The sequence below is a fragment of the Sesamum indicum genome, linkage group LG6, assembly GCF_000512975.1.
Source record: "Sesamum indicum cultivar Zhongzhi No. 13 linkage group LG6, S_indicum_v1.0, whole genome shotgun sequence".
NCBI classification, from domain to species: Eukaryota; Viridiplantae; Streptophyta; class Magnoliopsida; order Lamiales; family Pedaliaceae; genus Sesamum; species Sesamum indicum.
In genome coordinates, this window is record NC_026150.1 from 16,074,730 (window position 1) to 16,097,090 (window position 22,361).

General features: G+C 36.0%; 2 protein-coding genes and 1 long non-coding RNA gene across 9 annotated transcripts; 2 read left to right on the top strand and 1 right to left on the bottom strand.

Moving 5' to 3' along the window:
- LOC105164600 (guanine nucleotide-binding protein alpha-1 subunit) lies at nucleotides 5,756–13,139 on the top strand. Of its 2 annotated transcripts, none has more exons than XM_011083285.2 (14): nucleotides 5,756–6,266; nucleotides 7,736–7,900; nucleotides 8,000–8,072; nucleotides 8,573–8,610; nucleotides 8,700–8,789; nucleotides 8,944–9,021; nucleotides 9,182–9,289; nucleotides 9,385–9,486; nucleotides 10,032–10,087; nucleotides 10,705–10,839; nucleotides 11,808–11,901; nucleotides 11,999–12,058; nucleotides 12,138–12,217; nucleotides 12,631–13,139. In XM_011083285.2, the coding sequence occupies exons 2-14, from the start codon at nucleotides 7,808–7,810 to the stop codon at nucleotides 12,806–12,808; spliced, it is 1,185 nt and encodes a 394-aa protein (XP_011081587.1). In that variant the 5' UTR covers nucleotides 5,756–6,266; nucleotides 7,736–7,807; the 3' UTR covers nucleotides 12,809–13,139. The 2 variants fall into 2 exon arrangements, with proteins under 2 accessions (XP_011081587.1, XP_011081588.1); XM_011083286.2 differs by lacking the exon at nucleotides 5,756–6,266 and adding an exon at nucleotides 6,297–6,781 and having other exon boundaries at nucleotides 12,631–12,808.
- On the bottom strand, nucleotides 12,755–13,497 carry LOC110012119. The gene is made up of 2 exons (XR_002287241.1): nucleotides 13,159–13,497; nucleotides 12,755–12,946 (listed from the first exon to the last, which is right to left on the bottom strand). It is a non-coding gene; the product is annotated as an uncharacterized LOC110012119 (long non-coding RNA).
- LOC105164601 (fatty-acid-binding protein 2) lies at nucleotides 13,640–18,957 on the top strand. Of its 6 annotated transcripts, none has more exons than XM_011083289.2 (11): nucleotides 13,640–14,101; nucleotides 15,183–15,775; nucleotides 15,924–16,152; nucleotides 16,592–16,667; nucleotides 16,748–16,850; nucleotides 17,323–17,391; nucleotides 17,719–17,755; nucleotides 17,835–17,909; nucleotides 17,990–18,041; nucleotides 18,258–18,302; nucleotides 18,443–18,957. In XM_011083289.2, exons 2-11 carry the CDS (start codon nucleotides 15,270–15,272, stop codon nucleotides 18,538–18,540), a joined length of 1,290 nt encoding a protein of 429 aa, XP_011081591.1. In that variant the 5' UTR covers nucleotides 13,640–14,101; nucleotides 15,183–15,269; the 3' UTR covers nucleotides 18,541–18,957. The 6 variants fall into 6 exon arrangements, 3 of the variants coding, with proteins under 3 accessions (XP_011081591.1, XP_011081589.1, XP_011081590.1); XR_002287238.1 differs by lacking the exon at nucleotides 13,640–14,101 and adding an exon at nucleotides 14,127–14,509 and having other exon boundaries at nucleotides 17,990–18,113; nucleotides 18,443–18,539; XM_011083287.2 differs by lacking the exon at nucleotides 13,640–14,101 and adding an exon at nucleotides 14,132–14,509.

Here is a 22,361-nt window from a genome sequence, read left to right on the forward strand (position 1 = left end):
TAAAAATAAAGAAATATACTTAAAAACGCCAATCCCCGGCAACGGCGCCAAAATTTGATGAGTGTCGAAGTCACCAAAAATAATTCCTACTACACTTGTGAAAGTGGGAGTAGGGTCAATCCACAGGGATTGGTTTTAAGTTAATTTCTTTTAGAAAAATGGAAAATAATGGGGGAATGATGTTGATAAAAAGATGTGATCAAAAGCCAAATAATTAAAAATACCTGGTAAAAATATGAGAGAGAGATTTTCCGGTTAAGGCTAGGATCATGCTTGATTCTCGTGAGTTGATCATTGATGCAGGAATAACACATGTATGGACAAATAAACCAGTTATGGTCGTTGGTACGACCTAACAACCTCACCTTTCCTTACCTTTTCGTTAGCCAAGGTACGACCGTTGGCTAGATCTCTAATTAACAGACAACCTTGGGAACGTCCACAAGATTTAATCTATTAACAGCATTAAGAATTAGAAAGGCCTGATTCTAATCAACAAACTCCTACGAGGACAATTCGTTTAAACTAGATCATGCATTCCCCATAACATAATTAAATACTGTGACATAACTAATCATGCTACGTTGCCACTAAGTATTGAACTAAATAAACAATTACACGGATTTATAAAGTTCAACTAGCTAAGCAAACCTTCTTGATAATGAACAACCGGCCGAATCATTCATAAATCAGACGTTTGTAATTAAAGCATAGAGAATAACATGAATATTTGTTTGACAAGTGTAGAACGCAGATTAGATCTCACAACATGATGGGAATCAAGCAATCACCATACCTTAACCAGAAAATAAGGAATTTAGCCGGACATATTAATGGAAGAACACACTAGAAAGTGGAATTCCATTAATTCCGGTAGTAAAATAAAATAAAAGAGAAGAGATGAACAGAGAATTCTATAGAGTTCTAAGATAAAAACTGAATGATTTCTAATGAAGAGAGACCCCTATTTATAATAAAAGTCCCTTACGAATCTAGACGTAATGGGGGGATAGATACGTGATAAACTCTAAAAAGGTAAATAGATTACAAAAGATAAGCTTAAAAGAATCCTTTCTAAATCTAAACACTTGATTCCTTTATCTCTTGGGGAAATCGTTCGTGCTTATCCTTATCCCGAGTTGACTACTCCATTAAGCGTGGGCGCACTTTGTCAATTTTGCAGAAACGTCCTTGTAATCTTCCTTTTTGCTGAATATGCAATAAAATCACATAATTAGGAATATTTTGGCTTAAAAAGGAAGATTAAATTGCTATAAAATCATTATAATTGCAGAGTTATCACTGAAATACAAGCAATCGGAAAGTGCTCCAGTAGTTAATCAAATACCATCACCAAGAGCAAAATGACAGATGGTTTCCAATTGTCTCAACATTACAAAGGAAGAAAATACACCAGAAAATTGTGATTCCGTATAGATATTTATTTTAGAAGAACAAGCAGGTGGAAAATATTGATGGAACACAACCAAATGAAAATTATTAGGAGGGGAAAAGTGAAAATGGGGGACCACAGACCAAATGCGTATAATATTAGGAGGAGGAAAGTGACAATGGAGGACCACAGATCAAATGCATATTATATTAGAAGGGGGAAGCGGAAAACTTACGGTATAAAGGCGGTGGGAGGTTTAGGTGTCGTTTACTCCGTATAACTACCATTTTCTCTCCTTCCGTACTCTCTATTCGCCATTGTGTTGCTTAATCTTCTTCTTTAGGTGCTGTGATCAAAGATTAGGGTTGGGGATTGTTGGAGATTAGGGTTCTTTTGGGTACTTCGTTTTGGGAGAGAAAGTGACAACGTACGCGTTTTTCATTCTTTGCCTTTTTCTTTTTTTTTTCCTTTTTCGTTTTATGTTATTTTCCACGTCATCGAGTAACTTGGCTTAATATCCTACACCATAGCTTAGTTGGCAATAATCTTCTACCCCCTGCCACATAAGCAAAAGCCCCAAATTGAAACCCTAATTTATGTCCAGGTAGGCAATTTTCGGCGAATTTGCAAAATCCGGTTGCCGGAGTCCTGTAATAGCAAAAAAAAATTTAATTCTGGGATTCTATTTGTTACACCCTTAACTACAGTCCCTGAAATGCTACCCCCTAATATACAGGGCAATAAATGCAATTTAGCATTTTCTATTAATCAATTTGATGCATGTGAGGGACGCAAGGGTCCAATTGTCTTAGGCTAGAATATAATCTCCGGATCAAAATGGATTAGATTCTTGAAGAGGGTATCTGCAAAAAAGATTGTCAGCACTCTGACGCCCAAGTTAGTGTTTAATTCCAAATAAATAAAGAACTAATAAGAATGTTCAAGTAACGAATTTAACGTAATAATTATGATTGCAAAAATAAGATGAATGAAGAATGTTTTCAAAATTTCAAAGAGAGTCGTCTCCCTTCCAAAGGGTAAAACCTATATTTATAGGAGAGAGTCCTCGACAGGAAGGGGTATCCGTGATTCAAGCATTTCATGGGGGTTGGTTAAGGTGAGAGTCCTAGATGATGAAGAATCATGTTGGCCTGGAAGTCCTACCTTGCTATGGATTCCTTATGCTATTGCAACCTGAGCTGGCCGAACACGTCGGTGTTGATTGGATGTCAGATATGATGGAAGTCATCATCCAGGTTGACTGAACATAAAATTTGGGCTACGGTTAATGGACACTCGTTGGGCCTTGTCTCCATTCTGGGCCTTCAACTAACCTGGGTTGATCTTAGCAAATTGCATCAGGTTTATTAAGCATTCTCTGTCCAGTTTGGCCAAATCCAGGTGAGCCTCATCCATCATTCTACTTCCTGGTTCGCCTGAGCTATTGAGTCGATTTAGGGCATGGGCCATCCTTGGTATTAGGGATGATAAAAGAATATTCAAACCGCCCTAATCGAATCAAATAGAATCATTTTTTTATGATTTATTTTTCAAACTACAATTCTAAATATAAAGTAAAATTGAACAGCACTATTGGTTTGGTATTAATCTAGAGCTTAAAAAAATTGCCCAAGATCGAATCGCACCACTAAATATATAATTAATTTTTTAAATTATATATATAGAATAATTTGATAAAAAATTATTTTTTAAAAAAAATTCATATTCAAATTATATAATCACAAAATTCATATATTATCAAAGATCCATATTACAAAATCTATTTTTATAAAATTCAAATTTGGACTTTATACAACAAAATGTGCTTAATTTTTAAGCCCATTTGTTGATTTTTTTAATTTTTCATTCACTTTTTCATCCTTTATTTTTTTTTATCCCATTTCCTCTTCTCTCTTTTGTCTCTCACGTACCGTCTTCTCTCTTCTTTCTTTTCCTTTTCTTGTTTTTCTCTCTCGTTTCTCAATTTTATACTCAAAATTAATTATATATTATAATTATTAATCAATATCATACATTTTATTTTAAATAATAATAAAATATAATATTTTTATTTATACATTTAATCTTTATACAAAAATAAGCTTAATCAGCAATTTAGTAAATTCTAATATTTTTTAATATGACATATAAATTTTATGTTATATTTAGTATCTACTTGTAATCTCTTATGCCTAGTGCTTACAAAATTTCAATTGCATGGTATGGAGTATTAATTACCTAGTACTAATTTTTGAAGATTGATCACGGATATCTTTAATTTTCATTTTCTTTCTTGATAATATATTTAATATGTCCATAATCTAAATTTTGTTTGCTACATACAAATACTTATTTTAGTTCTTGATTTTTGTTAGTTTTAATATTTTATTTTTGTTATAAGTATTCAAACCGTCTGAAATTACACCTTTGACTCTGGCTTTAAAAGTGGCAACTTAAAAAATTATTTTGTAAAACCGCCAAGAGCAATGCAATTTAAAATAGCTACGAAAGAATCGAAACTGCACCGTGAGTACCCCTACTTGGAACACACATCACATTGTCCCCCCTAAGGAAGAGTAGTCCCGCAGTCTATTGCACAGAGTAGGTGAACATCCCAATCACTCCTGGGAACTCCTTGACTCCGAATCACTAGGGATCTCCTTGGCTCGAGTCTTTCCTTTCCGCTTAAGTTTTTGGATTTTCGCGTGCTCTGCATTCTGATACGTAGCCCTTGCGTTCTTTAATCCAAAGGGCATAGCGACGTAACGAAAGATTCATCATAAAAGTGATAAAACTGACTCTTTTGTGATTTTTGGGTGCTAACATAATTTGATGATACCCTAAACCCCGTATTAATATATCCTTTTAATAATTTAATTAGTTTATTTTATTAATTTTAATTAAAATTATATAAAATACATAAATTATTTTTAATTTTTATTTTAGTAATACTTAGTTATAAATAAAAATAAAGGATTACTAATTTTTTAATTTTAATAATTTTAAATAACTTATACAAGGTGATAATTTTTTAATTTAAACTTATAATCTATTCTATTTTTATTTATATATTAATTGAATAGTTTAATATTTTAATTATTAAAAGGGTGCAATTTAATATAGAGATTTAATAAAAAAATTAATAAAATAATTCAAATATAAATTAAAATTGATATGAATAATAAAAAAATATATGTGGTCATATTACTCATCTTCATAAATATTATTTTGATATTTCTTTTATCTTTTGATAATTACAAAAACACCCTAAGGGCATTTCTGTTTTTAAAAAATTATTTCAAAGGTTAACCTAGTCAACAGGGGCATTTTTGGATTTTAAAGGCTGCTAGAGGTGGTTTTGTAATTTTTCAAAAGGTAGTGATAATCTATTATATTACTTATAAATTTATGTCGAAATTTAGTGATTCCTATGAATCAATCTAATAATAATAATAATAATAGTTATGATTGAACGATTTTAATTATTTTTATTATTATTTTGTTTTATATATATATAATGAGATCAAAACGTTTAATCAAAAATTACGATATTTTAAAATTAGAGTACCCGATTCATACCAAATTTAAATATATAAAGGCTGTGTCTATTAGATCATATCAAACTGTATGATTTAAAATGACATGGCTTGATTCAGCAATGCACTGTCTTGAATGATTACTCTTATATTCCTAGTAAGATATTTTGACATCTGTATATCCAATAAGTCTAAAACTTTACCAAATGTATTTTTCTGTAAATTTGATCATATCTAACAGTTTGATCTGAATTTTTTATGGCCCGATTAACCCATGTTGTTCAACAATGTAAGATGATAATTGCATCAATGTAATACTAATATTTATAATGTAAATTTAATGTGGATTGTGAATATATATTAATCTCAACTATAAATATTTTTATGTATTTCAATTGCATTATTCCAAATAATGGATACTTTTCTATAATTTTAAATTGGTCAGTATGAATTTTTTTTGGTATATTTTACTAATCAATACTTTATATTTATAACAATAAATTAAAATTTCATACTATATTTTGTTATTTTTATAACATAGTATACATTATGCAATCTATTTTATTACTTATAAATTTATGTAAAAATTTGATAATTCTAATAATTTAATCTAATAATAATAATAATAAAATCAGCTCTAGCTCGTCTCAGCTAGAGCTAAATAGCTCGAGCTCGAGCTAAATGAGGACAAAAGTGTGTTTGTAATTTCCTAAATTGATAGTGAAGCGAGGGGTGTGTTTGTAATTTTGTTAATAAGAAAGGAGAATGTGTATATTTTCATAATAAGATGGGAGGTGAAGCTAAATATATAATGAGTCCATATTAAAAATTGATAAGAGTGGATCTGGATGGGAATGGGAATGGGATCCATCCAGTATTCTACTCTGTTCATGGTTGACTGGTCAAAAGTTCTGAAGCCGTTGGATCTGAGTTTTAACCTAACAACAAAACCACCAAACCCTCCTTCTCCCCACTACTAAAACCACCCCATTTCTATTTTCCCACGCCCAGTCTCCGTCGTGTTCCGCCGTCTCCGTACCTGCTCACCACTGATACATTGACTGCTGCTCCACCACGAAGTTGCAAAATCCACGCCAGATCCACCACTGCTTCATCGGCTATTTGCTGACCACCAGATCGTCTCACCAGCGCCTCCTGAAAATACCTAGACCAACTCGATCACACAAGAGCCCCCACGAGCAACATTAGATCCACTTCCAGAGCATCACCTCCTGAAAAGCCACTGTCTTATGTACCACCTCTGTAGCTATCCTACTACCAAATACGCCGCCGCTGTTATATAGCTGGTTCAAGTCCCGCTACCTCGATTTGGCCAGGTATGCTAACAAAGAGTGCCGTTGCTTTCTTTTTCTTTCCCCTCCAGAAAAGCAAGACACTCTGAAAGTTAGTGTAGGTCTTCGCCGAAATGATAATATAAATTCCCTTAGTTCGTATGATTCTGGCTGCATTGCGGTTGTGCCAAACGAGATGGAAACAACTGATATCTTTTAGTATGCTCTGGCTTTGGACCTGTGGGTTTTCTCCTGGAACTTAGAGAACTCTATTTGGTTATACCAATACCGCTGCGAAATGTATTCTGTTAAATGAATACATTAATAGAATAGTGGGCGCTCGGAGCAATTGGGGGCGGGGGGCGGTGGCGTGTTCAATTTGTTGCTTTAAAGGATCAAGCGATCAGCAAGTCTTTTAAAGGAGAGATGAGGCAGAAGCGGACTGTTCTGCACAGGGAGGGGTTGAATTTCATTGGGCTATAGTACTGGATTTTTCAAATTTTGTGCTCTTGAACTTGTTGTGGGTTTCACTATTTCAATATTTCTTCTTAAAATTTAAGGTTTGTTTCTTGGCATCTGACATTAAATGGCTTTTCGTTCTGTTGCTCATAACTTTTCTTCATTAGATGTTTTAGTGGTGGGGTGGGGTGGGGGAAGATAATTACTTTTGTTTGCAGTATTTGGTAAATTTTTCCTTGAATTTAGTTGCTTTTTGGCTAATTGTGTTTGGCATTTTTTGTTCTTGCATCTCTAACATACTTCTCTGCAGTCATTGGGTCAACCTCTGATTTCTAAAGTTTTAGTTGCATAATTGCAGCCATAAGAATTCACACGCCAGAAGTTACAAGTTATAGTTAGATACCTTTTCTTTAGTTACTGGAGGCGTGCTTCGGCCGCCTGAAAAAGGGCTGATTATTGTCCGGGCTTATTAATTGGACTGAGTCAGGTGTGTTAGATGCACATACTGGATCTGTCTGAACTGGGTCAGCTACACGCCAGATTCAATGATTGGGAGCTGATGTAGGTGCTGTATGAATATTATGGAGTATTGAGACAATACGTTATCCCAATTCAGTACTTCATCAATCATTTTTCTTATAGAAACATGTCTATGTTTGAATATGGCTGTAGAAGTTTAGTTCATTTGCTATGCTAATTGTTGGATAATTCGTCATATCTGAAGCCTACACCTAATGCCCAAAACATGTAGTAATGGACTGTTGCAGCATCTTCACAGATTAGTGCTTCTGGGATTATGATGATTTTCTGTGCTTCGAAAGTTTTGATAATTAAATTTTGGATCTTACACAAGACTGCCAAATAGAGGAATGTTAACTTTAAAAGTATTTGTTGTTGCTGCTATGCCTCATGTTAATACCATGCCAAATTGAAGTATTACTTCGTTTGATGTTTGTCATGTGTGATTTGCATTAATGAAGGGAAAAAAAATTATGTTGGATGAGCAAGTTAATAGCTATCTGCTCAGCATTTTAAAGTATTAACTTTGCAATTAGGTACTGGATGGCAATGTGTAGAAGATTGGCCAAAGGGTTCCACAGTTGATCCCAGCAACAGCTAGGGTATGTATGGTATTTATGTTGTATACTCTAATTGATAATATGGGGTTACTCTGCAGTAGACAGCGCCACAATCCAGCTGATTCAGAAGAGAATGAGCAGGTCAATCCTTCCTGAAACATCCAAAACTTTCAAACCCATTCAATTGTACTGTTGCATGTTATTGTTATTTTTATATTAACAAAGTGACATGAATTTCAGACTGCAGAAATAGATAGAAGAATTGAGCAAGAAACAAAAGCAGAAAAGCATATCCAGAAGCTCTTATTACTTGGTATGTGCTCATTGAAAATGGTGATTGATTCTGATACAGTGATCAAATTTATGTAATATAGGGTTTATACTTGTTCATACATTTTTCATCTTTTGGTGCTTCCGTTCTGGAGGGTTTACCATTTAAAGGTACGGCTAATATATAAAAAGTCAATGCATTTATGGCCATTTTAGGTTAAAAATTCTTCACTTTCTAAATCTTCCTAGCAGTTTTAATATATAATTCGATCCTTGTCTGATTTTGGAGAGGTTCTTTTCACAATCTTTTATGACGAGTAGCATGCATTAAAATTTATTTTGATAAAAACAGAGACTTTGTTCCATTGCTAATTTTGAGATATAATCTGACATTTTTCATTGTGTGCATGACTCTCTGTAAATGCCCTTATTGAAATTACTGCTATGGCACGCACATTTTAAAAGTTTCCTTATATCTTTCCTTGTGATCTTTTTCTCCCTACATATTTGACATTCACGGGATGTGTTATTTGTTTGGGTAAGGTGCTGGAGATTCTGGCAAATCCACCATTTTCAAGCAGGCAAGAAGCTATATTTTTTTTTCTTTGATGTGTATGCGTCCATATTTATTTGCAACAAATAAATAGATATTGCCTTGAATGCCATGCAGATAAAACTTCTGTTTCAGAGTGGGTTTGATGAGGCTGAACTAAAAGGCTACATTCCTGTCATCCATGCCAATGTTTATCAGACAATAAAAGTATGAAATATATGAAAGGGTGTGTTGGTTGTTTCCCTTTGGCATTATGGATAATAATTATATTCGTATTAACAGTTGATTCATAGGATGCATAAAATATTGAAATGTCATTATTGTAGGTATTGATTTACTTGGTTTGAATTGTTTCCTACAGATATTACATGATGGATCCAAGGAACTGTCTCTAAGTTTAGCAGATTCCTCAAAATTCATGATATCTGATGAAAATAAGGTCTGAGTCATTTCTCATAGCACAGACCGATTCGTCTTGATTACGTTTGTATTAGGGCACATAGGTCAAAGCAGGCAACACATATGTGAAGATTTAACAGCTCATCTGAAAGTCTCTTTTCAGGAGTAGAGATTAATATTACTTTCCTTTCTCTGTACAGAAAATTGGGGAGAAACTTTCTGAAATCGGTGGTAGGTTGGATTATCCACATCTAACTAAAGAGCTTGCACATGAGATCGAGACTCTTTGGAGAGATAATGCCATACAGGTGATTATGCTTCAATGAATTGCCTGGAGAAGTTCTGGAATTAATTGAATCTGTTCACAGCTTTATTTAATTAAATGTTTGATTGTGATTGGCAGGAGACATATTCCCGTGGTAATGAACTTCAAGTTCCGGATTGCACCCATTATTTTATGGAAAATTTGCAAAGATTGTCAGATGCGGACTATGTTCCTACAAAGGTATGTGAAAGCATGAGAGGTTGCATATATCATCCTTATCTTTTCTCGTCATTTATATCCAGAATAAATCTTCTAGTGAAAAAAACAATATGGTGTCTGCTCTTGACAGCAAAAACTTTTACGGATCAGTATCATGTTAACTTGCAGTATGCCTTAAAAAATACTTGCAGTATGCCTTCAAGTCATTGAGAAAAGATAATTAGCATACTCTTCTTTTTATTTTGTGGGGTTAAGTTGTGTTGAAATAATACACAAGCCCAAATTAGTGGTGTGAAACAATTGCATCTTGTATGTGATAAACATTAGATCTCATCATGATTCTTGAAGATAATGGGCTTCACATGGAAGAAATAGAAAAATAAAAAAGAAAAGAAAAGAACTATCAGATTTGACTATGTATTTTTAGATTGACTACCTACTGTCACTCGTCTCATTCTTCTTGCTGCCTTATGTACCATATTTTTTTTTGCTAATCCTTTGTAAATAGTAACCCTATTGTCGTAAAGTTGAAAAATATATCTTTTCTTATTTCTGTCATGATGTAGGAAGATGTTCTTTATGCCAGGGTTCGGACAACTGGTGTTGTAGAAATCCAGTTCAGGTGATTTCTAATTTCCTTTCCTCCCTGTAAAACGTCCTAAGCTTTTTGTTTCTGTTACCTACTTATTCTTTGTATCATCCATGGTGTTACATTATTCTTTCTCTGGTGATCCAATCATAATTTTCAAATGACAAGGAGGTAAGTAAAGTAACTGACATCTACCACGTGGACATTCCATTTCCAGGTGCTGTCAACTTATTGTAGGGTAGTATATTGGTTGGAAACTAGATGTGGACTTACAATGTTTTTTCACTGCAATTAGGAATTTTCTTTTTCTTTAAAAATGTTTATGTTAAAGTTTTTATTCTTTTTAAAATTAGAAGTGTTGAATATTGTACCAAGGGATTTTGTATAGGAAAAATAGAAAGAAACTGGAACAGCACAATTTTCTTTACTCGCTTCTGTGGTTCTTGTTCTTTGGTGTTATCAATTCGGCATTTATGTTTGTGTCCACCTTGATAATCCATCATTGTTATGCCTCATTTTCCATTCATTTTTTGCTGTCAATAATGGATAGTTATGTTTTCTGCTTTGTGCATTGGCATCCTTGAAAGTGCGAGGTCCATTTCGAATGATAGAGCTTTCAAAGTAGTCTCTAATTATTTAGATGCTTGCAGCCCAGTTGGAGAGAACAAAAAAAGTGGAGAAGTATATCGGCTCTTTGATGTTGGAGGCCAGAAGAATGAAAGAAGAAAATGGATTCATCTATTTGAGGGTGTTACAGCTGTGATTTTCTGTGCTGCTATAAGCGAGTATGTAAATTATTCTCTCATTTACTTTCCAGAAGAAAAAATGATACTCGTCTGTGTTGTATGTATTCTTGTTGCAATGGTGGCAATAGTAGTTAGTGGCGCACGGCGCACAATGGCGCCAAGGGCTCCTGGAGCCATGGCGCACGGCGCGGCGCGCGTCTTTTCGAAGGTTGGCGCAAATATAACAAATAATCTATATATCTATATAATTAGTATTAAATGCGTTATATATATATAATATTTATATTGTATTTATAAGAATCTAAACAATAGTTACCTCATCATCTTTAAGAATGCTGCATGCAGTTTTGAGTTTCATGATTTTTGGCAAAAATCTACAATAAATATCAACATCAACATAAACATACAATAAAATACTGTAATTAACGGTGAAGTGTGAACAGCAGCGGCAGGACAAGATGCTTATAAGTTATATGGAGGAGAAGAAGCGAACTAGAGAAGAATTAAGAAGAAGATGTGTTGGCACCTTGGCAGAGGAAGAACCGAAGAAGAGAAGAGAGAACTGAAGAGTCAAGTGAGAACTGAATAGTCAAGACAGAACTGAAGAGTCAAATTCCTTTTTTTAATTAGGGTTTACCTTTCTTTTTTTTTAATTTCATGGGCCTGGGCGAGCTGCAGCCTAGCCAGCAGCCCGCTGCCCAGGCCCCTTCAGATGGCGCGCCTGGCGCGCGCCTGGGCAATGCCGAAATGGCACCCAGGCGCGTGCTACGGCGACGCCATATAGAAGGGCGTCGCCATGGACGCCGTATGGCGCGAGGGCTGCGCCTCTCATGGCGCGCTATTAACTACACTGGTATCACCATCAGATTACAGTCATCTGCAATTTGACTTTCACCATCACACCTTTGCTTTTAATCTTGGACAATATAGGACTAAGTTATATCTGCTGAGTTACCTAGGTTGATGTGGGATAATTTCGTAACATGAGTGTTGTAACTGTGGTTTAGGTATGATCAAACTCTCTTTGAGGATGATAACAAGAACCGAATGATGGAGACGAAGGAGCTCTTTGAGTGGGTTCTAAAGCAGCCTTGCTTCGAGGTTTTATCCATGACATTTTACAAGGCTGTAGGTCATAGTTGTTTATCTGATGCATCCGATAGTCACTGTATAACTTTTGCCTCTTTCTTCCGTGCAGAAAACTTCTTTCATGCTATTCCTCAACAAATTTGATTTATTTGAAAAGAAAGTTCTGAAAGTAAGGGCATATAAGATTTTTAATTCTTATGCATGAGATGACTTCCATGAGACTGCGATCACGGTGTTCTTGCATGCAGGTCCCTCTGAATGTATGTGCATGGTTCAAGGATTACCAGCCAGTTTCAACAGGAAAGCAAGAAATCGAGCATGCATATGAGTAAGCCTTTCTTGTGCCCTCGTCTAGACAATGAGAGTTGCCACATCTAATAAATTCCTTATGTAAATTACTGTTTTCCTTTTAAGATCCTCTCCGTAAGATCTGGTGTACAACAGAATGGACCATTAAAACTTATGGTCTCTGATTTCTTATTCCTGTCTCATTTGTCTCTTGATTGTTATCCTATTTTTTCATGCAAACCCGTTTCTGTTATTAGTAAAAGAGAGAAGTAAGAGGAGGGATTCCTTCATTATGCTTCCTAAATATATCAATTTGGACACTCCCAATGTTGTGTTGACCTTGTGGGTGTTTCTAGGAGTTCAAGATGGCAACTGCAGTATGGAGCATACTTTAAATATGCAGTTGCTGGTGTCTTTGTTTCTCTCTTATTTAATTATATTTTTTGCACTCAGGTTTGTGAAGAAAAAATTTGAGGAATTGTATTTCCAAAGCATTGCCCCTGATCGTGTGGACCGGGTCTTTAAGATCTACAGAACAACTGCCTTGGATCAGAAACTTGTGAAGAAGACTTTCAAACTGGTAGATGAGACTTTGAGAAGGCGAAATCTATTCGAAGCAGGACTATTGTGATGTCAGTGGTAACTTCAAGAACACAAGCATCGACACACCTTAAAGAGTTCAGGGTCTTGACCGCTGAGCTTCATACATCGGCCTGCTGGTTCTTTATCCAGTACATAATTTGGGTCTTTCGGCTGCTGTTGTATTTGCCTGTAATTTAGAAAAACTAGTTACTATCCTGGCTTTAGAACCAGACTTCCAAAAAGATTTTCCATACGAAGATGGATTAAGTACCGAATTAACTTTAAATTGCCTGATATTCAACATCTGTAAATGAGGTGATCTGTTGCTGTAAATCACATTCATTCTGCATCATATTTACTATATAGTATTCATTCTGATACATTGGAGTGGTTTGAAACCTGGTGTGGACCGGCCCAACTGTATGCTATTCCACTTCTACGACAGAGTCGGTGGTTATCCCATTTCTCGAATTCTATTTACAGGAATATGAAATTTCTTGGAAATTTGAGGAGAGTTGTTGGTTTAACTTCATGGGTTGATCTTTCTTGCCGACCATATATTGTTCCTACTTCCTACGCAAGGCCGACCTGTTAACATCATCAAAAGAAATTTGCTTGTGGCGGCGGATGGACAATTTTGACCTTGGGGTGTTGTATCTTTCTTTCTAGGCGCACACGTTTTCCATTATATGCAAGTTGGCGGAGGACCTACGCAATTTGATATTTTACGTGCCAAACTTGTTGGGGGCAGAATTAAGGGAAAGTTGTTAATTAGAGCAAGTAGAATGAAGATAAGAGGAACTTGACCAGCACGTTGCCCCTTTGGTATAATTAAATCAAAATCAATACGTAAAAGTTAGGATATGGAACAATTAAGCTCCCATGTGATTTGGTTCCATTATCCATCCCACAGTATTAGCATGAGAATTAAGCAATACACATTACACAAATTGAGGCTTCCAAAACTCAAAGTTGAGGAAGAGTGATTGACGTTAGCATTAGACAAAACACGTTGGGCGAAATTTAAATTAAAGTTAGACTTCATTCTCGACCTTAATCACTCAGACTAACACATGATCGGTCTGGGCAGGGGTAATTTTAGAGAGAAGAAGGTGGGGTCTGGGTGGAGCTTGGAGCCAAGATCTCAAGGAGAATGAATGTGAACACGAAAAAGGGTCAGAAACACCGCACCTCAATACCTGAATCTGCCCAATTTCTCGTCCCAACAGGAACAGGGAGGGAACTGGCCATCAGTCATATACATTTTTTCTTTTTAAATTGGAAAAATTCCCAACAACTATTATTCGCTTTTATTTTATTTTGGAGAAAATATTAAACAGAGGTCAGAGATTTTTCCTTCCTTTTGCTGTCTTTTTATTCCTCTTTTCATTCTTTATTTGTTTTTTAATTTTATTTTTATGTTTCATGTGTGTTTAGCGACAATGTCCTAAATAATATAATATAAAGTAAAAAGTGATGATTTTTGCAAGAAACAATCATCTGGGTCAGAACGATTTTTCGGCAAAAGGTTTTGGGAAAATTAAATAATTGAATCTGGGTTGCTTTCCTTTCTCTGTTTCTTGACAAGAACCGTCGTAAAGCATATTCGTTGCCTCCTCTTCTGCTTTTTTTCCCTCTCAAATCCCGACTGAAATATAAAACCCCTGATCCAACTGTTCAAACAGTTGCCGAAATCATGATTTAGGGTTCTTGATCTTTCCTCCCGAGCAATTATTTTCCCTTTTCCCAGGTTTATTGCCACTCTTTTCTCATGATTTATTCGAATTGATATATTATACTGCATGTGGTTTTGGTGCTTGTTCTAATAAATTGGTGACTTTATTTGATTGTCATTTTCGTCGTCTGGAAGATAGGTGCTTTGTTCATGATTATTACATTTGAGCTGAAACCGATCAAATCTTATTACGTATGATCGACTTGATTTTTTGTTCAAAGATTGAATCTTTATTCCGGTTTTGTGACTTTATTGCCGGAGTTAATTATCAATGCAGGCGCAATTTTTCTTTGGGTTCTATTGCCTTCTGTTGTTTCCATTTGTCCAGAGTCATTCTACGTTGAAAAGGTGCATAAATTCAAAAACTTCTTGCAACGTCACCTGTCACCTGTTTATAGTTGCAACTATAAGATGAAATTACTCAAGGGATATCTTTCTTTTCTTTCTTTATCTGCATTTACTTGTGACAAATCTTAATCCTGGTATTTTATGTTGATTGCATCAATGCTGTCTGTCATTTGGACTAAAGAATCTTAGAAATGGTTAAAAAAATTGTTCTGTGCTTTCTCTGCGTGAGCAATCATTCTCTTTTTATTTTGTCTTTAGCATGATATGTCGTGCATTTAAACTGCAATTTGTCTTCATTTTATACGTTTCTAAATCATTGCACCTTACTGAACACGGGCAGATTTGCTATCAGCTTTTGGTCCCTGTGAACTTTAAAGATTGACGCAACAATTCCAAATTGGAATCAATAATCGGATTATAGTCCATTATGGGAAATAATTGGTTATTCTTCATCGAACCAGATGGCAGTTCAAGTGGCATTTTTCCTATGGATCCCCTTCTTCCACACAGTTTGGGGGGTCACTGGCTCTGCCATATTACTTCGTTTGTTGACAACTCAAGATATATTTATGTGCCTGGAAGTTTGGCTCTTCAAGAAGCTTTTAATTGCATGTCAAAGTTCGCTGGTGCTCTAGTTATATGGTTTGCTGGTGGGTCAAGTTCCAATATGAAGCAGAAATTACCTGGTCATCATATTCGTTCTCATTCCAGTTGCTCAAAGTCATCGACACAAGTAAAGCACATTTCTTCTGTAAGACATGATTTAACAGCATTTTTCCGGAATTCAAGAATTAGAAGAAAATCAGCCATTCCAGTGGTGTTTGGCAAAATATCAAGTTCTGCTCTGAAGCAAATTTGCAAACAAGCTGAACGGCTTCAGTCGTTCCCAGTGCTTTCATTAGCTGCTGCACTGGTACCACCATTCACTAATGTGTAAGCTCCTCCTTCTAATGGACCACTTAGGAATTGTTTGCATTTTATCATGCTTCACCTGATAATGCGTGCATGAACACATGCCTTCTCTCCTTTCTTATTTTTTTCCCCGTTTTATAATTTTCTGATTTTGCACATGCTTCTTTAGCCCTTCAAATATCCTAGCTGCTCCATTGGAGGCCAGTTCTGTGGAAGCACAGATATGCATGGACCAAAGGCCCTGTGAGATTGAAAATCGAGGATGTGGACCCTGCACTGATCTTTATCTTCAGAGTTTAGCTTGGTCCAAGACAGTTGAGCCTAGAACTGGTGTTGAATTCCCAACTATGTTGGACAAGACTATATCTGGACAAAGTAATTCCAGCTTCACTCCAGAAGTAAGTGCATCCAGTTTGAATTTTATGGGTATCATTTTAGTTTGCTTGCATTTCACTACTTTCTTAGACCTCTTTGATCAATGCTGTCGAGCCGGGAGTAATTGAGAATTTTGATATTGTATTGGTAAAAACATCCTCAAGGAAAATATTCAGGTGAAGGCATGAAGCTTGCTGTGCTTGTACATGATTTATCCTTTCGTCTCATTTCTGTTCCTGCGTTATATATTTGCACACAGCCTTCCCCTGAAAGCAAAATATTAACAGAAACCTTTCTCACTCTCTAATTTAGACTTCAATTATTGGTACTTTTTTACCTGTAATCCTGACATGACTATTTACGTAATTGTATGCCTTATTTAACCATTGCGTTTCGGTTTCTATTCGATCTTGGGTTTTCTTCTATGGGTTAATTGTTTTGGTAATACTCCCTAACTATCAGGTCCTTGTTGGGACGGGATCAAGAACAATGACCATAGTAAGAATCAAATCTTTGAAAGTCTATGCATTTGGATTCTGTAAGTTCTTGGCCTCTTGTTGACTCCTTTTAACATATTATATTTCCTCCCAAATTTTTACACATTTGCTTTTCCAACAGATGTTCATCCATTTGATGTCTGTGAGAAATTGGGCCCAAAGTATGCTTGCATCCCAGAATATGAATTGAACAAGCGCCAAGATTTTTATCAAGATCTTCTGAGGTTTGTTGCACTGTTTGCCAAACTATCAAATGATTGATGTAGTTAATGGGTATGCTTGTGATATTATATGAGTTCAACAATTTTCTTTAGACGATCTTCAGAACTATTTGGTATTGTCAGCATAATCCATGGCATATTATGATTTATAAAGATGTTTAATTATGTCTAGAGTTGTTAATGGAGGATCCATGTGTATATCTAATGACTCATGATTTTGTGCGGCACATTCCTGTTGGTCTGAGTTGTCTTCTTGAAGATACAACATATGTTGAGCATGTTGTGTAATAAGCTTTTTAAATATTTGCAATCACATGTTATGCAAATTCTTCAGTTATTAAAGCCTGGTAGCAAAATTGTCAGTAGCTTTACTTGTAAACAGCATGTCCAACACATGCAAACATGTCATTAGATAGGTAAAAAAGAAAGAGGAAAATATTACTTGTTTTCACTTAAATTTTCATGCATGTTGCAGGGAGGACATCAACATGACAGTTAGGCTTGTTGTTAGTTGCAACGGAATCAAAATCAATACTGTGAAAGAGTAAGTTGACTCCTGTTGTGGTATGTGAAATCATAGTATGAATTGGCAACGGCTACATATATGTCGATCACAGGTGAAACAAATTGTTAAAAGAAAAAAGCCTTGGGTAGAACTTCAAATTCCATGTCCGAGATAAGCTGAAGCAGTTAGGATTAGCATTATCATTTGATGCTGAATAGCCTCCTTATCAAGTCTTATTCTTATCTTATATATCTTCACAAAATTAGGATTTGAATAGAGTGAAGCAACCAGAGAAAAAGACATACTTGCGATTCTTATAATGAACTATAAATATTTTTTATTCATTTCATTATTTCTCTCTTGTAGTGCCTTTGAGAAGTCTCTGCGAGCCCGATTATTAAGAGTGAGCCTGTTCTAATTTTCCCTGATCCTGAGACAATATTTCTGAATTCTTGTGACTGACAAAATTTTGTTCTTTTCAGACAAATCCAGATGCTGATTTTAGCTGCCTACAAAAATTTGGTTCTATGTTCTCTCAGGATATTTCCTTACATGTGGTATGAATCATTTGGTCAATCATTTTACTCAACTTTTGGGTTTTAAAGAGCTCAATCATGACACAAGGAAAAACATCCAGGGTACAACAATCAATTTCCGGCGTACAGCTGATGGTCAGCTAATTACTGAAGGTGAGCAGCACTACAATGGCTGTGAAGAAGTACTGCCTCCATAAGTTCTCCTAGTGCCATTTCTTTGATAAGGTTTTGATTATTGGAATCTATAGAGCATCTGGATGTTTGTTTGCTCTGATTATCTAAGAGAAAAGACCATATATGTTGAGCATTGATCTCATAAGAAAACCTTTTGAAATCGATATCTTGACAATGTAAGATTTATTTGTGCAGTTGGCGGAAATAATGTTGGAGCAGTTAAAAGCAAAGATTTATGCAGTAAGTGTATTGTTCTCCCGCCCATTATTATAACTGTCTGGCACTGGGGTATATACAAACTGTGGAAAGAGAATGAAAAAGAGCAGCTGCTTGTAATACAAAATTGGGAAGTTTTGACATATTTTCTCTAATGTATACAGGGGCCTTTTTCGACATGTACATTGGCGAGATTCCCGTGTGCGAGCAAACGAAAGAGGAGATAGGGAAGAATGTAGCAAGTATCATTAGGATGTGTTGACCCTCTTCGGGGTGCCTGCTATGAATACCGAAGAATCTGACGAGACTAAATTTTTGGTAATCATGAAGAATTGGAGACTGAGAAATTATTGGGCGCTTTTATTTCTAGGGGTTGAGGCACTATATGTGCCTCAATCATTTCCATCTAGTTATATATGCTGCTACTGAACCTTGTCCTGCCTGGTTCTAGTTGTCTCGACATGTTAGAGGTATACAAACAGGCTGTAGTCAATATCAAGCAAAGCCCTAATATTTTAGCTGGGTTTCTTATAGAAGATAGAAGATTTCCTAGTGTTCACTATTCCCATGATTCTTTGTAGACAGACCCCGGGGATTTGCAGTTGTTGCCCCACATCAACTACTGTAGGAATTGAATTATTGTTATTTCATTGTTGAAAGAGTTCATTTAGCTACTCTACTGATGGTTTTGCATTGGTTTCTTGTGGAATATCAATTTTTTGGAGGAACATATTATGTTGTGTTTTGTTTGGATGGTTGTGTCTAAAGAGGTGCGTGTTTGAGAAGTAATATACGGATTGACCCTCGTTGAAAGTCGATTCTGGAAACAAATACACCCAGATTTGAACTTGCCACTGTTGAACAAACTTTACATGATAGATGAAATTCCCCTCACCAATTTCTCCTTATATTGGGCGAAACAAAGTATTATCGGTTGATGTCAGTACTTGAGATAAAAATATAGTCAATTAAAAGAACAGATGCAGTTCCAATCCAACAAGAAATTTGTGCTTTTTCGACGAAAATTGTCACTTAAAACAACAGATACCGTCCAAATCCAATTATGGAAACAAGAAATTTGATCCGAACGCGCTGTTATCCTTGCTACTCTTAATTACTGCATGGGGATCTTGCATGGATTTAGGATGCAACATTTGTAACTAAAAGGAGCTTCTCAAGTCATGTTCCGTTTGGGATTTATACTTATCTTAGGATGGCATAGAAAAAAGGGGTAAACAAGATTAAGCATATGTATAAATATAGCAACAAGCTTTTTTTGTTTTACTCGAAGCAGCTGAAAGAATTTGAGAAAAGCAATAAAAAGGCAAGTACAACGTTTGACTCTCCCATTTTATCTCTACTTCACTTATAAGAGTCCATTGGTTGTCAATGCCGCCTAACTGCCAATAAAGAACTTTTCAGCTAAGTTCCCGCCAAATCACAGAAACAAAGCCAAACTTGCCACATGACCCTCTTCCGCTCAACCACCACACTTCTTTATCTTGCCTCATCAAACAAGAAGGAACTAATGTACTAAACCTTCTATCACACAGAGCCGCACACACTTAAGGACACCGGGAATTCTTTTTGCATCTTGCTACTTGGATGCTGATAAGGGAAGTTACATATTTACCAAAACACCTCTATATTTTCAGTTACCTTTTTTCATGTATACATAACTGCACGCGTGGGACCCAGTGCACAGGTATGACAGCGGCGGCAGCAGACTTTTAACAGAGATGACGTGGCTCGTTCTTATTGGAGCCATGTGTCGCATACATAGAGGGTACCGTACAGGTATAAATAATCCGCATTTATGATTATTCAGATACGTTTTCACCACTTCATTTTACCTCCATATTAGTGATCTCACTCGATCTCGTTATTATATTTTTGACCCCATCTTTTCTAACTTGAGCATCGGAGGGCCATTGCCGAGGGCTTCTCGGCTAGTCTTACGATTGTTGTGTTCTCAGGATTCACAACAAGTAGCACGAAAGAGGAAATCAACGATCTCAACCTAGTGATCCGACCCTAAAATCCTGATTTCGCGCGACCTACATCATTTGGCGCCGTCTGTGGGAATTTGAGAACGAGTTGAGAATGTAAGGGTCATCACGACGGGATCAGCCGATAGAGGAAACCCTAGGTAAAGGAGAGGAGAGGATGGTACAAATGACTAGGGAAGAGTTACAGCGTATGATTGAGGAGGCGAGCAGGAAGGCCATCGTGGAATACGAACACAGAATTGTAACCCCTGCTAGAGAAGGGGTTAAGAGGCAGTTATTTCAAGAATTAGAAGCGGAACAAAGGAGAGAGGTCTCAAGGGCGTCTGAAAAAGGCCCCGAGAGAACCCTATCAAATGAAGTAACCAGCAAAAGAACGATGGCTAGTAGGAAAACGACTGCTAGACAACCAGGCATATCGCGAGCGGAGGTGGATAGAGTTGGGAAGCAGATTGAACAGTTAGGAAAGCAAATTGAAGAGTTGAAAAAAAGGGGAGAGATCGTATCGCAGAATAGAAGCTCACCCTTCACCAATCGGATTCTGTTGGAGGTGGTAGATAGTACGATGGGAGCAAGGATCCCGGATCTGCCCAAGTACGATGGGAGTAGGGGTGGGCGTCGGGTCGGGTACCTCAGGTTCGGGTTCCACGGGTCGGGTACCCGACCCCGAACCCGAGTAGGGCGGGTACCCGGCTAGTCGGGTACCCGACTGTCGGGTTCGGGTAGTTTTGCCCGAGTTTAATTTTTTTTTTATTATGAAGTAATCAAATTTTATTCATAAAATAAATTGCAATGGCAAAGAGTCACAAGAGACATTCAATTTTTGCAAATATCAACATGAACAAAATAATCCATCAAGTCATTACATTCTAATAATCAATTTACAATAATGTGAATTGTGAAGTACCACATCCAAAATATTCCAAAGTCCAAACTCCAAAGTCCAAAGTAGTCCAGTCAAATATCAATTATGGTTGAATCGACTCCCAATTTTGTCAACTCTACAAGAAAACAAAAAAAAAAAAAGAATTGAGATTTATATAAATAAAAGTATATAGAATTTAATATAAAACAAAGCAAAAGAGAAAATAAAAAGTACCTTACTCAAATATTTCAATTTCACTTAAATCTTCTTCTATGCTTATTGGCTTGGAATCTTTACGGATCCAATCTTGAGCACAAATAATAGCTTGAACAATTTTAGGAGATAGTGAGCTCCTAAATGCATCAAGAACATGCCCACCAGTGCTAAATGCAGCCTCTGAAGCAACAGTCGAGACAGGAACTGCCAATATATCTCGAGCCATCTTTGAGAGAATCGGAAACCTCTGAGTGTTCACTTTCCACCATTTTAATATATCAAACTTTTCCCTATACTCTTCAACATCCTCACCGAGATACTTCTCTAACTCTGATTTTACGTGATCTTTTCCTCCTGTCATGTACATCATGTACTCTTGTTGTAAAGAAAACCTGCGAGTCTCGCTCTCTTCATCATGCATAAACATTTCTTTTGATGAGGAAGAAGATGAAGAAACATGACTAGACGATGAACCCGGGCTTTCTAAAGTTCCTTGAAGAGCGTATCCATATCTTAACTTGTAATCATTGAACAACTCATGAAGACCATCTCGTACCCTCTCTTTCATTACATCATTTTGTCCAATACCACCATATAATTTATCAAAGGAAAATTCTACAAACCCCAATTTGTGACGTGGATCAAGTATCACACCATAATACAAAACCATATTCATCTTTTCAATTGATCCCCAATACTTGTCAAATTTTTCTTTCATTTTTCTTGCCATATCACTTAATTCAATATCATCACTATGCAACCATCGTCGGAGAAGCAAATCAACTTCACATATTTCATGGAACACAATATTAGATGTGACATATGAAGAACCGGAAATGCACAATGTGAGATTGTAAAAATGCTTCAAAAACTTCAATAGCATCTTTGCCCAATCCAATCAGATTCAATAGGAACCCCATCAAATGGTTTCTTTGAAAGATCATTCTTATAAGCAAGATCAATATCTTCATAAGCATCAAATACCCTTTTAAGACA